General features: G+C 41.3%; 2 protein-coding genes across 2 annotated transcripts in view; both read right to left on the bottom strand.

The window, feature by feature from the left end:
- Positions 1-1,338: 1,338 nt before the first annotated feature.
- On the bottom strand, positions 1,339-1,833 carry LOC109159526 (TMV resistance protein N-like). The gene has a single exon (XM_019307629.1). It carries the CDS (start codon positions 1,831-1,833, stop codon positions 1,339-1,341), a length of 495 nt encoding a protein of 164 aa, XP_019163174.1.
- A 7,184-nt stretch (positions 1,834-9,017) lies between these two features.
- LOC109159604 overlaps positions 9,018-18,280 on the bottom strand; it is a 33,493-nt gene continuing 24,230 nt past the window's right edge. The window contains exon 11 of the mRNA XM_019307722.1: positions 9,018-9,029. The gene's annotated coding sequence lies outside the window, so the exon portion shown is untranslated. The remainder of the gene's footprint in view (positions 9,030-18,280) is intronic.

The following is an 18,280-nucleotide window of genomic DNA, read 5'->3' as shown; positions in this document are numbered from 1 at the left end:
GGCAACCGATGCAACACATGATTGATACTACATGTACTCATTTCCTCGACTAGGTTTTTCCCATAGGGTTTTTCTAGCGAGGTTTTTAACGAGGCATGAGTATAATTATTTAATGGCCAAGGGGGAGTGTTGTAAATATTTATATTTATGGCCATTAAACTATTTAGACCTTTCACTTGCTTATCATTTAATCATGTATTGATGTTGTGTACTTGAAAGGTTGTATATGACCACTATATAAAGTGAGTGAAGATGAATGAAAGGGACACACTTACATGATGGTTATACTATAACTTGGTGTTCTTCTTCTCCTCCTTTTTCTTCTCTTTACATATACAAACACACATACATATATAAACAATTATGGCAAATCAATTTAAAATTAATTAGAAGATTGAGGTAGATTCTTCTTGGTTTACGGATCGACAAATATGAATTCATCATGTATAAATGCTAGAAAACAAAATTTAATTAGCAAAAGTACTATAATAATATAATACTATTCTTCCAAAAGGCTGAACCCCAACCCTAAGGGCCCCCACACTATTGCCTATATAATTAACAGTGCAAATTGTGACAAATATAACATACAATCACATAAAAAAAATCTAATTAAATTTAGAGAAAATGGTCAAATAGACCCTTAAACTTAACTCAAAATGACAATTAGGCCCCTAAACTTTAAAAAGGGACAATTAAACACTTAAACTTGTCATTTTGAGTCAAATAAGCCCAATTTACCAGTAACCAATAGATTAAATTTTTGTCTTTAACCGCCGCTAAAAAAAAAAAAAAAAAAAAAAAAAAAAAAAAAAAAAAAAAAACACACACACACACACACCGGAGCAATTTCCGGTCGTCTTCTCCATGGGAGAAGACTGTCCTGCCGTCTTCTCCTGGAGAAGACGACCAGTCCGGTCGTCTTCTCCTGGAGGAGAAGACCAGAGGTCGTCTTCTCCAATGGAGAAGGTGACCAGATCTGGTAGCCTTCTCCATTGGAGAAGACGACCTCTGGTCTTCTCCTCCAGGAGAAGACGACCGGACGTCGTCTTCTCTAATGGAGAGGACGACCAGGGGTGTTGGTCGTCTTCTCCGGTAAAAGGCTTTTAAAAAAAATTATTGCCGGAAATTTTATTTTTTCGCCGAAATATCGCCGGAATTTTAAATGACGTGTTATTTCAGGTAAATAACCGGCTATTGAGTTTAGATGCCCAAAATAACAAGTTTAAGTGTTTAATTGTTCCTTTTTTAAAGTTCAAAGGCCTAATTGCCCTTTTGAAGAAAGTTTAAAGGCCTATTTGACCCTTTTCTCTTAAATTTACACGAGCAAAAATTATATTACCTGTTTGTCATGATTTCTGAATCGTATCCTGACAAATTAGCAACTGTAGTGAGTGCAGTTTTCCACTCATTAACTTTTAGTTCTCCATATCTCTCTTTGTGTTGGTCCAGTGCCTCGCCAAACTCGTCTGTCTGATTGCGTACCTCTGAAGGAGTAACATGATAGAATATGGGAAGAATCTTTTGTCCCAATTTCTTTTTACATTCCACAATTTTCACCAGCTCGTTAAGACACCATTTGGAATTGGCATAATTTTTGGAGAATACAACAATGGATATCTTAGATCCCTCAATGGCCTGCAACAACTCATCGGAAATGTTATTGCCTCTCTGGATCTCTTCATCATCTCGAAAGGTTCTAACTCCAGCTTCACACAAGTTTGGGTAGAGATGATCGGTAAATGATCTTCGTGTCTCTCCATTAAAGTTCAAGAACACAGCATACCTCAAATGAGAATGCGATGGTGATGATGATGATGATGAAGAAGCCATAGTAGCTTGAAATTGAGAACACTATCTTTACTTCTGTTTTTGCTTTTGCTAGCAGCTTGCCTAGCTATATATTTCAAAAGATTTTTAGAGCTTGTAAAATGGGTGTAGTAGAGTAGTAGCTAGACGACTAAGCAGGTTAGTGGTCCTTTCAAAAAAAAAAACAAAACGTGAGTCTCTACTACCTAGACGACTAAGCAGGTTAGTGGTCCTTTCAAAAAAAAAAAACAAAACGTGAGTGGTGACTGTAGACACAGAAAAATTGTACCCGATAAATAGACGGATAAAATTGTTATTGGGCCGACGTCGAGATTGATGATTGGGCTGATATAATTAATTGGATCATAGAAGTCAATTTAATTTAATTTAATTAGCCCAATTAGAATTTGATTTGGGCTATTGAATTAATTAATTAACTTGGCCCAAATCCATTTCATATTTGAATTTCAATTATAATTATAATTTAAATATAATATTAATTTTATTATATTTGAATTAGATAATTATAATTTAATTTGAATTTGAATTAGATTATACAATAATGAACCTGGACTTGATCTTGGGCAAGGTTCATTTTCCTAATTAGTTAATTAATTAATTAGTTAACTAAAAAGGGGAGTTGGTTGAGGAATTTTGGTTAAGCTTTTGGTATAAATAGAGCCTCATTTCATTCTAAAATACACTTGAAAGCTGGAAGAACTTGAAGGCATAAGGAGTTGAGAGCATTTGAAGAGCCCGAAGGCATTGAAGAACGCTTGAAGTTGAAGGCATTTTTGTTGATTTTGCAGGCAATTTGAATCCATTGCAGGTACTTTAGAGCTTTGCAGAATTGATTGTCTCGAAGATATTGAAGTCTTTTGAAGGCATTTGAGGATCTTAAAGCAGCTTGAATCCATTGCATGTGTTTTGAAACTTTGCAGGGTTGATTATTTCTAAATTCTTGACGCTCGTCGTTGGAAGTTACGCCACTTAAATCCCGGAAGCTACGCCACTTGAATCCCGGAGGCACGCGCCAATTGAATCCCGGAGGCTACGCTAATTGAATCCCGGAGGCACTTCCATAGATAACGTTAGTGAAGAATCAGAGGACTAGACAGAGATTTTGTACCTGCATTGAATTATACACACGCTGTACACGGAATTTTGTGAATATATACAAAGTTTATTTTTTGTGTTTACAGATTTTGGCACACCCAGTGGGACCACTCTGCCTCTCATCTCTTCACTGTTGATTCGCGAGCTCTACAAGGAAGGAATCTAAATGGCGTCAAGAAATCCCTCCTCCAAGATGACATATGCTCAGGCTACCCGCTCCAGGGCACCATCAGCGGCCGGTTCCGGTGATAGCCAAGGCGCGGGAGGAGCAATGACTCGAAGCCGAGTGAGGAACCTAGGGGTGCAACTCCACGAGGCCCAGGACATTGCTCGCCACATCGTCCGAAGGATTGACAGAAACTCCACTATGTCACGAAGAGCTGCACATGACAAAGGATCATCCTCTACAAAGGAAACTGTTGCTGACCAGAATCCTACAAGTGAGGGAGCTCCAAGTAACAAGAGTCCTGCGAGCCCTATTCCCTTGAATAAAACTCCAAGCAGTGGAAGTTCATCACAGTCATCACTTCTGCAGAGAACCTCACCAGAATGGAATCACATATACACGATCATGCCCGCTATGACAACGAACGCGGCTTCGGTGGAGGAACAACTCGCAAACATCACTAAATATCTCGAGGGGATAGCTGCACTCATGCATAACCAAGAAAGGCGGATCAATGAGCTCAGCGAAAAGGTTGAAAGCGGAAGGAATGGCGAAACAAGTCGGGCTTCCAGGAAGCAGCCTCAAACCCAAGGAGATGAGATTGATGTCGAGTCCCCGCGCCATCAAAGTAGGCCAGGAATGGAAGAGACAATCTCCCGTCCACCACCCGCCAAGAAGAGTATCCCAATTTCTGAGGGCATGATACCCGTTGAGCAGTTGAATGAGTACATCATGGGAGCGATCAAGGGGAAGCTCGAGGGAGGACAATCTTCATATACTTACACTAAGCCATATACTCAAAGAATTGAAGAAATGAAAATGTCGCTGGGCTATCAACCTCCCAAGTTCCAGCAGTTTGATGGAAAAGGCAACCCGAGGCAGCACATCGCCCACTTCGTTGAAACCTGTAATGATGCAAGAACATACGGAGATCTCCTCGTCAAGCAGTTCGTCTGCTCTCTGAAGGGCACTGCCTTTGATTGGTACACAGACCTGGAGCATGGTTGCATTGATAGCTGGAATGATATGGAGCGCGAGTTTTTGACCCGCTTCTACAGCACCAGGAGGACTGTCAGCTTCTTGGAACTCACCACTACCCACCAATGGAAGGGTGAGCGTGCGGGCACTTACATCGAGAGATGGAGGGAATTGTGCCTTAATTGTAAAGAGAGGATATCACAAAGCTCCGCAATTGAAATGTGCATCCAAGGGATGCACTTTGAGCTTTCTTATATCTTGCAAGGAATCAAGCCTAGAACATTTGAAGAACTATCCAGTCGTGCTCACGACATGGAATTGAGTATTGAAGCCAATGGAGGGCTCGGCATGTCAAGTATCCCTAGCTCATCCAAGGCACCTGTAAAACAAGAATTCAAGAAAGGGGGAAAGCCCTTCCCGAAACCAGAAAAGAAAGAGGCCATGCACGTAAAAACAACACCAATGCAGGTTTTCGCCAAAGTAACTGAAAATCCCAGGCTAAGGTCATTTTCCCGCCCATCTCGGGGTACTAGAATCATTGAAGAGATGCAGCAAAAACAGTATCCGTTCTTGGACTCTGATGTGTCACCCATGTTTGATGAATTGTTAAAGCTTAAGTTGATTGAATTACCGGAGATGAAGCGTCCCGAAGAAGCTTCTAAGGTAGACGACCCCAACTATTGCAAGTTTCATCGTCTCCTCGGACACTCGATTGAAAAATGCTTCGTCTTTAAAGATAAGGTGATGAGACTTGCTCGTGATGGAAAGATTGAGCTGGCCGATGCAACTGCCAGCACCAACCAAATTTCATGCGGAAGGTTCGCTCCGTTAGTTGAGGAGAGTGATGAAGAGGATGGGGGCAAGCAATACAAACGCCCGCTTCCATTTATTGTGAAACATGCTACTAGACAACAGCCGGAATTACCACAGGTCAATCCGGTATGCGAGAAGGATTGGGTAATTGTTACCCGCAAAAAAACAAAGGAACAATGCTGGATATGTTAGATCTTTGAAGAGAATAACGAAGCAATGGGTTGAGAGAAAGCCAGCAAGGGACCTCGCCTATGGCACAAAGATGAGAGGACGTCCCGGCACGTCTCGAACACCAGTTGCCCTGGCTCAATACATGCCGAAGACGCTTCCTCCGCATGGGACGAATATTCTTGGAACTCGCTTGAGTATTAAAGAGAGACATGTTGAAGAGGAGGAATGTTCATTCCCCGTGATTGAGGGAGGTGACGAGGTTCAAGTCCACAAAGCCGCGTCTTATACCGCCGAGATAACTTTTAAGGATGAGGATCTGTTGCTTGGTGGTACACCACATAATCGCCCGTTGTTTATTGAAGGTTATGCTCGTGAGCAAAAGATTAAAAGGATTTTGATTGATCAAGGGTCGGCTGTGAACATTCTGTCACTCCGAGCTATGAAAGAACTTGGCATCTCCACCGATGAGCTCTCTCAAAGCCGCTTAATGATCCAAGGATTTAATCAAGGCGGACAAAGAGCACTGGGTACCATCAGACTCGACCTCAGGATCGGAACACTAAACTCAAGCACATTATGTTATGTAATAGATGCAAGGACGTCGTACAACTTGCTGCTGGGCCGGCCTTGGATACATGAGAATGGAGTAATTCCCTCATCCTGGCACCAATGCCTCATGTTTGAAAAAGGCGGGGTGATAGAAAAGGTAGTCGCTGATGAAACTCCCTTCATTGAAGCAGAATCATACTTTGCAGATGCAAAGTTTTACTTGAAGAAACAAGTTGTAGAGGAGGCTGAGCAAAGCAATGTTGACACACCTCTTGATCCAAAGTAGAAAGGCAAGAAAGTTGTAGACCAAGCTCATCGCGACAAGGAACTTGTTTTCCCACTCGCAAGGATTGAAACATTAAAAGCAGCAGCTCCAGTTAAACCGCTTGAAGATGAAGCTCAAGTTGGGGCAAGTCAAACAGTGCCCGCTAAGCGCACTGGCGGCTTCGACCCTAATGCATATAAACTTCTATTCAAAGCTGGATATGATCCCAAAGAGCCACAAAAGCTGGGGAAACTCATCCCAGAAGCTGGTGGTAAAGGCATCAGCAGGAGCCACATGAACGGAAAGGATTGGGTTATGTTCCCCCTAAGCTAGTGCGAATATTCATAAACAGAGCCACAAGTAATTGCATCACTTCTACAGATGAGGAGGATGGTGACAAGAAACAGTCTGTTTTTGATAGAATCGGAGATGTAGAATCACGACAATCAGTCTTCCGCAGACTTGGGCCGAATCCCAAACCGGCTAAGAGAAAATCAGTACATGACAGAATTGGGCCTACTCAGAGTTCGAAGGAGCAGACCAACCCTCCTACTGAAATGGAACCCTCAAAAAGGCTTAGGAGTGTCGTTCCATCTCGCATGAGAAGAGAAGTTAATATCCATGTCTCGTGTGGTGAAGTTTTGAAGGTCCAACCAAGAACCATTGTACACACCCAAGTGCAAGAAAGAAGTCAAGAAAATATTTATTCAAGTTGTGAGGCAACACCAAGTCAAGATGAGATGGCATCATCATTTCATATAACATTATACGATGAGATTCCAACCGAGGGTGAAGATGCAGAAGATGCACCTCAAGAGCTAGAAGAAGGGGTACAAGCCGCAGTGGACGAACTAAAAGAGGTGGATCTAGGAACTCCTGAAAGTCCTCAACCTATCTTCATTAGTTCACTCCTTTCCAACGAAGATGAAGAAATATATGTCACAGTTTTGAAAGAATATATCGATGTATTTGCATGGACATACAAGGAGATGCCAGGGTTGGACCCAAAGATAGCCGTGCACCGCTTGGCAGTAAAAAAGGGGTGTCGCCCGATTAAGCAAGCTCAACGACGCTTCCACCCCGAGCTCATTCCCTCAATCGAAGCAGAAGTCAACAAGCTTATAGAGGCTGGTTTCATTCGCGAAGTTAAATACCCAACTTGGATATCCAGCATTGTGCCTGTGCGCAAGAAGAATGGCCAGATCCGTGTGTGCGTAGACTTTCGGGATCTTAATGTTGCATGCCCGAAAGATGACTTCCCGCTCCCTATCACAGAGTTAATGATAGATGCTGTAACTGGACACGAGATCATGTCATTCATGGATGGCTCATCCGGTTACAATCAAATCCGCATGGCGCCAGAAGATGAGGAGTTTACAGTGTTTCGTACGCCAAAAGGTATCTACTGCTACAAAGTGATGCCCTTTGGTCTGAAAAATGCAGGTGCTACATACCAAAGGGCCATGCAGACTATATTTGACGACATGCTGCATAAAATGGTGGAATGTTACGTAGACGACTTGGTTGTGAAGTCGAAACTTCGCACAGATCACATGATGCATCTAAGACAAGTATTTGACCGCTTGCGGAAGTTTCAACTCAAAATGAACCCCCTGAAATGTGCTTTTGGGGTTTCTGCTGGCAAATTCCTTGGGTTTACTGTTCGACATAGGGGCATTGAGATCGAACAAGCAAAGATCGACGCTATAATGAAGATGCCTGAGCCAAAGAACCTTCATGAGCTTAAAAGCTTGCAAAGGAAGTTGGCTTATATAAGAAGATTCATATCAAACCTAGCAGGAAGATGTCAGCCCTTTAGCCGGTTAATGAAGAAGGGTGTCCCATTTGTATGGGATGAGGCCTGCAAGAATGCTTTCCAAAGCATCAAGTCCTATTTAATGAAGCCGCCTGTGCTAACTGCTCCAATTCCAGGACGCTCGCTGATCCTTTACATCTCCGCCCAAGAAAGCTCGGTGGGTGCTTTACTTGCACAAGAGAATGATAACAGGAAAGAAAATGCCCTTTATTATTTAAGTAGAATGATGACGCCAAATGAGCTCAAATATCTGCCAATTGAGAAGTTGTGTCTGGCCCTTGTATTCGCCATCAGGAAGCTCAAGCATTATTTCGAAGCGCATACAATTCGACTAGTTTCCAGGGCAAACCCAGTGAAGTATGTCATGTCAAAGGTTGTTCTTTTCGATCGACTTGCTAGGTGGTACTTATTATTTCAACAGTTTGAGATCACTTATGTACCACAAAAGTCCATCAAGGGGCAAGCCTTAGCAGATTTCCTAGCTGATCATCCAATTCCTGCCGAATGGGAGTTGTCCAGTGACCTACCTGATGAGGATGTGCTTGTGGTTGAAGTTTTACCTCCATGGAAGATGTACTTTGATGGAGCGGCACACAAAGAGGGGGCAGGCGCTGGAGTTGTCTTTGTTACGCCTGAAGGGGAAGTGCTTCCTTATTCATTTACCTTGACGGAACGCTGCTCGAACAATGTTGCCGAGTATCAGGCACTCATTTTGGGACTTGAAATTGCAGCCGATATGAAGCAACTAAGGGTTAACATATACGGGGACTCCAAACTAATTATCAACCGAGTACTTGGGGTTTACGAAGTAAAAAAGCCTGAGTTGATCCCATACAACAGTTATGCAAAGACACTCCTGCATTAGCTAGGGGATGCTACGATGGAGCATATTCCAAGGAAACATAATAAGCAAGCTGATGCCTTAGCTGCTTTGGCTTCAACTATATCACATCCTATAGATGAGGCTCGGCTACGAGTATGCCAAAAATGGGTGGTCCCTCCAATCTTCGAGGACGATGGCTCTCTTGACGACATTGTTGAACTCCCGACTGCTTCTATCTATGAGGTAGATAAAGAGGATTGGAGGCAATCATTGATTGACTACCTTGTTGATGGGAAGTTACCCCAAGACCCTCGTAAGAGGGTAGATGTAAGACGTCGAGCTCCTCGCTTCATATATTTCAAGGATGCGCTATACCGGCGCTCGTTTGATGGTGTGTTTCTTCGATGTTTAGGCGAAGAGGAAGCTTTACAAGTGATGGAGGAGGCTCACTCTGGAGTGTGCGGTGCTCATCAGTCTGGTCCTAAGTTACATTTTCACATCAAAAGAATGGGTTACTACTGGCCTACGATGGTGAAGGATTGCATAGACTATGCACGGAGATGTCAAGCATGTCAATTTCATGCGAACTTTATCCATCAACCTCCTGAACCGCTACATCCGACGGTAGCATCGTGACCATTTGATGCATGGGGGCTCGATGTGGTTGGTCCTATTACACCCAAGTCATCAGCGGGGCATTCGTATATATTAGCAGCCACCGATTATTTCTCAAAGTGGGCTGAAGCAGTGGCTTTAAAGGAAGTGAAGAAGGAAAATGTTGCAGATTTCATCCGAGTTCACATTATCTATCGTTTTGGCATCCCTCGGTATATCCTAACTGACAACGGGAAACCATTCGATAATAAATTGATGGATAAAATCTGCAAACTTTTTGAGTTCGAGCAAAGAAACTCATCAGCTTATTATGCAGCTGCAAATGGACTTGCCGAGGCTTTTAACAAAACTCTATGCAATCTCCTAAAAAAGGTGGTGTCGAAGTCAAAACGTGATTGGCAAGAAAGGATGGAAGAAGCACTGTGGGCATACAGAACTACATACCGTACACCAACACGAAGCACTCCATACTCACTGGTTTACGGGGTTGAAGCAGTCTTGCCTCTTGAACGCCAAATACCTTCTCTAAGGTTAGCTATCCAAGAAGGCCTTACAGACGAGGATAATGTAAAGTTGCGGTTGGCAGAGTTAGAAGCTCTCGATGAGAAGAGATTGCAGGCCCAACAAAGTTTAGAATGCTATCAAGCTCGAATTTCTAGAGCTTTCAACAAGAGGGTAAGGATTCGCTCTTTTCAGGTTGGTGACAAGGTGTTGGCGGTTCGTAGACCTATCATTATTACAAGGAAAACTGGGCACAAGTTTACTCCAAAATGGGATGGACCTTACGTGGTACAAGAAGCATACTCAGGAGGCGCTTACAAGCTAATTGATGAAGATGGTGTGCGAGTTGGCCCTATTAACGGGAAATTCTTAAAGATCTATCATCCCTAAGCACACGGACTACGTAATGAATGATATCCACCAAAAATGCAGCACGTGGTTAAACTGCTAATGCATCTCGCTTGTCTATGGGTGGGCCCAAGTCATAGACGCTCCTGACCCGCACGAGCTTAAACTGTGTACGGTAAACTCCTGGCCCGCATGAGTTTAAACTGTGAACGGCCCTACCTATTCAAATGGTCCTTTGAACTACGTTTGACTTGATCTCCTTCGCAGGAGTACGTAGGCAGCTTAGAAACACCTCCTCTTCTAAGTTCAGTCATAACTAAAATAAACCCCTTTGTGTCCCTTTTATGTCACGTTTGTTCGAATAATGTAGATGTATTGGAGATGGGTCATCTCTGTTCACGTTGTAATTACGGGTGAATTCTTTTGTCAGATTTCTATTAGAGTGACTCGTTTGGGTTTAGACTTTGTTGCTTCTGTTCATGCTGAAGTTCAATTGTTCGCAAGTATTGTTGAAAAGATAAGAGAAATCAAGTCGTATTCAAGTCTTGTTTCCAAGTATAAAACTCATGCGTTATACAAAAAAAAAAAAAAAAAAAAAAAAAAAAAAAAAAAAAAAAAAAAAAAAAAATCTTTAAGCAAAAAAAAATATAAATAAATCTAAAGTATTCTAAAGCTCATGAGATCTTCCTTATACGCTTCCAGCTCTCTTTTGATTGAAGTAAGCTTTTCTTCATCTTCATCTGTCAACGTGGGGCAGTCTCGAATACGTTTAACTTCATCCTCAGCGGTGGTCACGGCCTTTTGCGATGCATTATGTTGTTCTTGAGCCTTCGTCACACGGTCTTGGAGTTCCGGGTTCTTGGCTTCAATCTCCTTCAACTCTTCCTGTGCATCCTTTATCGTTTTCTCCAGGAGGGCTTTTCGATCGGCGGCGTCTTCGAGGGTTTTCTGTTCGTCAAGAAGAAGCGTTTCGGTTTGAGAACACTTCCGTTGAGCTTCTACAAGGATACCATGCGTTAGAACTAGCTTCGCGGCTTGGGTTTCAACGGGCAGTGCATTCGAGAGCTGCGACCGCGCCCGGTCGTAATCTTTAGCTTTGTTAAAGAACTCGGCCACTCGTCGCTTCAATATTGATAGGTCCACCCCGTCCCGTCCCATTTCTTGGAGTTGTCTTTCAACGCTTCCTTGGAAGGAAGAAATTCTTTCAGCTGGAATCTCATTAAGCTTCCTGCAGATACTACTCCAAACTCCCGCAATGAAAGCCATGTATTGTGATATAAACGACTCCTCGCCGGGGAAGATAGAGGCTTGGGACGGCTCTGGCTGCATCTCCTGAGGAGTTGTGTTTAAGGGCAACGTCGACTGGTGGGATTCTACCTCGAGGTCAAGGGTATTAGAGCGTCCGCCACTTTGTCCCATTGAAGACTGATGATTTGATGACTGGACATCATTGCTAACATGTGGCTCGGCAGGATCCTGTAAGAAGTAGTGCATGTACGTTAACAAAGGCCAAAGTCCAACGATATACGAAACGGAAGAATTTGGGGAAGTATCTTAACCTGGTTCAATGGTCTCCCTCTAGGCCGTTTCCAACAGCGATCTTGGTCGTCATCACTACCAGCGTCCTCGTCCGAGCTTCGTTGCCTCGCTTGCTCCTCCCTGCTCCTTCGAGCGACATGTCCTGAGGCCCTATCCCGAGATGACATGTCGTCTTGTGCAGGTGTTTTTTTGTTCCTTGAGGTGGTCAGTTGGTCTCTTTGTTCTTGAGTTCCTTCCTCGCCGACAGGTACGTTTGGGTTTCCGTTAACGGCTATGTCTGTGAAATGATTCTCGAGAAGGTTTGCACTCACATCGATCAACCAGACCTTGTACTCGTTTGAAAAATGCTTCTTTGGAGCAGCCGGGCTCATGGGAAATGTCACCCTGGATTGGGAGTTGATATTATCATATTGGCGATGAAGCCGGAATCCTTCGGTGAGTGAAGCATAACGGACATCCTTCGCCAACAGGCCGGGGGCATATGCTTGATAGAATCCAAATTGACGACTGAAGCGATGCGGCATGTAAGGCTCAGCTTTGCATTGAGACCCTTGGCGCAAAACGAGGAAGCTGGGGGCGCAAACATATGAAGTACTCAAAGTCTTCCCTACTCCCTCTACGGTCGTCGTAAAAGATAAAATCTCTACTATCCTTGCGGGAGTTGCAGAGCCAAGAAACGTCCCCTTTGAATATCTTCTTACGGGCATCCATCTCGGTGTAATACCTTGCACCACCTTCTCCAGAATTAGTGACCATCTTTGGGTTTGCTAATGTGAGGCTGGGGGTCTTAAAGTGGGTTTGGTAGTAAGTTGCTAGCTAGCTGTACACGTAATGGATTGGAAAAGGATCTCCTATTTGACCAGGAGAGTGGGATTCCGAGATTGAGTTTAAACTAGAATAAATACTAGCAAGTACCGGAGCCGCAAGACATATCTTATCTCCTTTAGCCATCATACATGCTATCCTGAAAGTCTCTGGGCGAATGGTTCTTGTTGGTGTACCTGGCAGGACAAACACGCAAAGCCAACAAGATAAAAACGCGGCCAAATAAGCTTCCTTTTCGAAACGCTGAGAGATGCCTAGTTCAAGAAAGGGCGTCCTGCTCACATCTAACCACCTGAGGGATTTGTTAAGTTCTCCGCTTGGGTTGTGGGTATTCTTTGGCCGAGATTTCCTGTCCTTTTGAGATGGAGGTGGAGGAGCTGGATGTGTTCGCGGTTTTCTGCACCAGAAGTCAATCCATCGCGATGCTTGAACAAAGGGGGTGCCATCCTCTTGCTGGTTTAAAAGATAAAAGGCCTCGAATAAGCTTGCACAACACCAGTTTGGGCCCCTTTTTTAGGTCCAGGGCACTCGGGATGTGTTCGTCGTAAATACCGCCGGACAGTGGTAGTCCTCCAAGAACGTGCAAATCCCGAGGCGATATGCTCACCTCACCAGACGAGGTGATCAGGGTGTTGGTTCTTGGGCACCATGCTTCGCAGAAGGCTTTGACAATGTTGATGTTACGGTCATATGTAAATAATGACGCAAACACAGCATCATATATCTTCCCCTCCTTTAAGGTGTCGTGGGAGAAGTGAAGCGTTTCTTCAACCCACTCCCAATATCCTTTTAGAAAAGTGAATTCGCCCTCGAAGTCTATGTCTTGGCCCCACGAGACCTCAGCATTAAGTATACGACGCCCCAGTGTAGGAAGGGCGTCTTTGGAAGGTTGGTGCTGCATTCCGGGTAGCAAGGTCCACACCTTGGATGGCGGGCATTCGTACTCGGGGGTCCAGTTACTCGCATGATACGACACCGTGAGCTTTGGCGGGTCGCGTAGTACTATGGGTGGGTTAACCTTCAGTATGACTTGATGATCACTATTTCTGCTCGATATAACCATGACATCTTGCCCGTTACGTCGTTGATCTTGAAAGTACACCATCTTGAATGTGTGAAAGTCGAAAAGTCGCTGCAAAAAAAAATATAATAATAATAACTATGATATATTATGCACAAATGTATAGCATATACATAACACAAAATTAATTTGATAAATTATATATATATATATATATGGCAAATTTTTGAACTATGGGCCACACAATTTTATGGACCATGGTCTATGCAATAACGATTGTATAAATGTACTACATGTGGACTACATATGTTAATACATTGTATACATATATACACAATATTATTATACAATATTATTATATAATTATTATTATTATCATTATTATTATTATTATTGTTGTTATTATTAGTGTTGTGTTATTATTATTATATTATTATTATATTACTACTATTAAAATATTACAAAAAAAAAAACGAAAGCCAGAGAAAACAAAAAAAAACTACAAAACATTAAAAAATCAGAAAAACGAAGCAAAACAGAGAAGAAAAAAAAAAGGAAAAAAAACAATGAAAAAAACAAAATAGAAAACGAAGAAAAGTGAAACAAAAAACTAGAAAGCAAAAGAAGTTTTAGAAAAACGAAAGGTAGAGTGTTGGAGTTGTGTGGCAGGCTGTGTTGTCACCATCAGACTGATCCAATATTCAAGCTTTTTCCAACTCTCAGGACACCTTTCCACCCTGAAGCACCACCACATCTTCGTTCTATAGGTTTCTGTTTTCTTTTTTTTCTTATTTCTCTCTCGCCCTTTCCTCTCTCGCCGGCAACGACTGATGCGAAGATCCACTTACGGCGGCAGCAGAATCCAACATCCATGGCTCCCGGTCTCGCAGCATCAGTTTCCAGTAGCATGAAAAAAAAAAAAAAAAAAAAAAAAAAAAAAAAAAACAGCGGCTTTTGTGATGGACTTCAGCCAAAACCGCGGCGAAGTCCCAAGCAGGCAATAACAGGCTCCAGTCTTCCTCCGGCGACCTGCATCAAACAGAAACGGAGCCTCTGCGATACAATCCTACAGCGACATTCTCCGGCGAGAAGCTGAGCAGCGGTCTCCGACGACTTTAGCAAAAAAAAAAAAACAAAAAACAAAAAAAACGTCCGGTGAAAAGCTCCAGCGGTGGCGGATAGAATCGTCGGCGGATTGGCAAGGCGGTAGCGTCAGCGGTTGGACATCAACTTCCAGCAGCGCCGATTTACGACCGGCGACTTCTATGAAGAACTCCGGCAGGCAGCAGTCCAGCAACTTCCTAAAAAAAAAAAAAAAAAAAAAAACTCCGACGAAGGCGCAACGAATCTTCGGTGATTTCAACGAAGAACGGTCCCCGGCGAACTGCATCAACAGTTAAGCAGTAATCATCTGCCAGCACCGTGACTCCACTCCGGTGACCTTCAATGAACAGTTGCCAGGTTATTTTTTCCGGCGTCGTTCATGTTGCTCTGTTCCTTCTCACCTTTGTATTGTAGCCGCATGTATCATCGTGTCTGCATATAGGAGATAGTATATATATAAAGAAAAAGGGAGAGTATACCTTATTGGATGGCAGAGTTCCAGTGATCTGTTTTTTGCTTCCTCCTTAGTTTTTTCTTTGTGTTTGTGGGGATTGGTGAGATTGATGTAGGTATTTATAGTGCCCGGTGAAAGCATTGGAGTTAGAGCTGGACTCTATAATCCTAATATGATCGATATAAAATTTTCACAAACGTGCGGGGAAGCACTTATGCTGCTAGAATCACGGATGTGCACTTGGTTGGAGTTAGGATTCAGGTAGACCAATCTTAATCATGATGGATTTTGGCTTGAGTTTGAGATGGCCTGGAAAATCATATGGGCTTGGGCTTAGTGTAAGTGGGTTTGTGGAATTAAAATATATTGCACCAGTCTGATCTTTTGTGATAAAAATGACGTTGGGTTCATGGATGGCAAGTGTTTTAGGCCTATGGATCATGATGCATTAACCATTTCCATCCTAAAATTATTCTAGACTCAAGAAATATTATGCACGTGTTTTGGGTCAGGATATTAAAATGCATCATGATGAAGTTAAATGATCATTTGTCGAGTTTCGAGACTCCCTCGTTCCAAGCATTACAAGCAGCATGTCCCGACAAGTCTCGAGGGGGCAATTTGTAGACACAGAAAAATTGAACCCGATAAATAGACGGATAAAATTGTTATTGGGCCGACGTCGAGATTGATGATTGGGCCGATATAATTAATTGGATCATAGAAGTCAATTTAATTTAATTTAATTAGCCCAATTAGAATTTGATTTGGGCTATTGAATTAATTAATTAACTTGGCCCAAATCCATTTCATATTTGAATTTCAATTATAATTATAATTTAAATATAATATTAATTTTATTATATTTGAATTAGATAATTATAATTTAATTTGAATTTGAATTAGATTATACAATAATGAACCTGGACTTGATCTTGGGCAAGGTTCATTTTCCTAATTAGTTAATTAATTAATTAGTTAACTAAAAAGGGGAGTTGGTTGAGGAATTTTGGTTAAGCTTTTGGTATAAATAGAGCCTCATTTCATTCCAAAATACACTTGAAAGCTGGAAGAACTTGAAGGCATAAGGAGTTGAGAGCATTTGAAGAGCCCGAAGGCATTGAAGAACGCTTGAAGTTGAAGGCATTTTTGTTGATTTTGCAGGCAATTTGAATCCATTGCAGGTACTTTAGAGCTTTGCAGAATTGATTGTCTAGAAGATATTGAAGTCTTTTGAAGGCATTTGAGGATCTTAAAGCAGCTTGAATCCATTGCATGTGTTTTGAAACTTTGCAGGGTTGATTATTTCTAAATTCTTGACGCTCGTCGTTGGAAGTTACGCCACTTAAATCCCGGAAGCTACGCCACTTGAATCCCGGAGGCACGCACCAATTGAATCCCGGAGGCTACGCTAATTGAATCCCGGAGGCACTTCCATAGATAACGTTAGTGAAGAATCAGAGGACTAGACAGAGATTTTGTACCTGCATTGAATTATACACAGCTGTACACGGAATTTTGTGAATATATACAAAGTTTATTTTTTGTGTTTACAGTGACTTAGAGATCGAGCAAGTTATACCACACGTTGTCTCCTAGATATTAATAGATATTATTAGTTCGAAACCATATTTAAATTACTAGTAATTGCACCTGTGCGATGCATGGCTATATATATATATATATATATATATATATATATATATATATATATATAGAATATACAGTATATAATATAATAAGATGGAAAAATATACAATTTGAAAACGTAATAAATTTGAAATGATAAACTTTGTAATTTTATTACACATTATTGAAGACTTTTTTATACACAACATTTTTAGTCGTACTTAGACATTGTACATTTTCGTCACAAATCAAAATTTTAAACCCCTTCGGTTACTAACTCTCGAAACAGCTACCTACATTTGGCAATGGTTAAAGACGGACCTTTTAAAAAATAATCTCACTTTTGAGAGTGTTTATCCTTGGCTTTTGTTTATTGTCATAGCATAAGATAGCATCAAAGAGAACTGCTTTCATTGGAATTTGAAAAGCATTCTTGGATCTAACGGTGTTAGTGACATTCTGGGAATTAAGACGCTTGTTCCTACATTTGTACCACACATGATCATTGCTTCCAACACGTGATCAGCCAATCTTGTAACAATAAACCCCATAGCATTACATAGTCCTAGAGTGTGATCAATATTTCTCAAAAGCATAACAGGTGAACCCACTTTCAATGTCAAAACATGGTTCAGTACTCCAGAGCATCGCAAACCATTCAAGAATTCTAGGGTGTGCAAATCCAGTAACATATCTACATTTGAATCGGACTTATAAACAGAGTCACAACTCAAATAAGTCCTACCTTCAGTCCATTATGATCATTCATGTATTGATTAATGTTATCTACTACATCCAACGTTGGAGCCAAAATAGTCATATGATGTAGTACAAAGAGTATCAGTAGTGAAAAAAAAAAAAAAAAAAAAAAAAAAAAAAAAAAAAAAAAAAAAAAAAAAAAGAGTATAATATTATATGACTTAATAATTATTAAATAACAATTAACATTGAAGTTGTAGTACACATTATTAAAAGCATTTTTGTATACGACATTTCTAGTCGTACTCACATATGGTACATGGTACATTATCCTCACAAATCAAAATGTTTAATACCCTTAGATTACTTACTCTTGAGATTGCTACATACATTTGACCATGATTAAAGACCGACTTTTTCAAAAACAAACCCACATGCGATATAGAAAAATGCTAAATATTGTTGTAATGCTGTTTGTGCCCGTTGGCCTTTAGCTCCTAACCGGTGAATTGTAAGATTGGAATCAATATAGATAAATGCAAATGTACGAGAAAGAGAGATAGAACAAGAGACAAGGAGAGCCATTCCATTGCACAAGCCCACTCAATACAATGTTACAACAAGCATATATAATGTACAAATAATAATGACGATACTAATGATGATTGTTATAACAGTTATGTATTGAATGCCCATAATGTCCACCATAATAATATATTTATAACACTCCCCTTTGGACATTATTTTATCAACGATCTTGCCTCATTAAAAACTTGCTAGAAAAATCCAGTGGGAAAAAACCTAGACAAGAAAAGAGTACAAGGTATATGGATATTATACATTTGAATACCTTCATGCCTCGTTAAAAACTTCACTAGGAAAAAAACGTGGGAAAAATATAGTTGAAGAAAAGAGTACATGATATTTGTAAACTCATATATTGTTCTGATTGCCTCGTTAAAAACCTTAACTTAAGAAATACTCGTGGGAAAAACTTAGTTAAGTGAAAAATAGTACAACCATAAGCCTTCAAGGTATA

Source organism: Ipomoea nil, unplaced genomic scaffold (genome assembly GCF_001879475.1).
Source record: "Ipomoea nil cultivar Tokyo-kokei standard unplaced genomic scaffold, Asagao_1.1 scaffold2833, whole genome shotgun sequence".
NCBI classification, from domain to species: Eukaryota; Viridiplantae; Streptophyta; class Magnoliopsida; order Solanales; family Convolvulaceae; genus Ipomoea; species Ipomoea nil.
The sequence above is the reverse complement of the archived record's forward strand: the minus strand, read 5'-3'. Positions and strand labels throughout refer to the sequence as shown.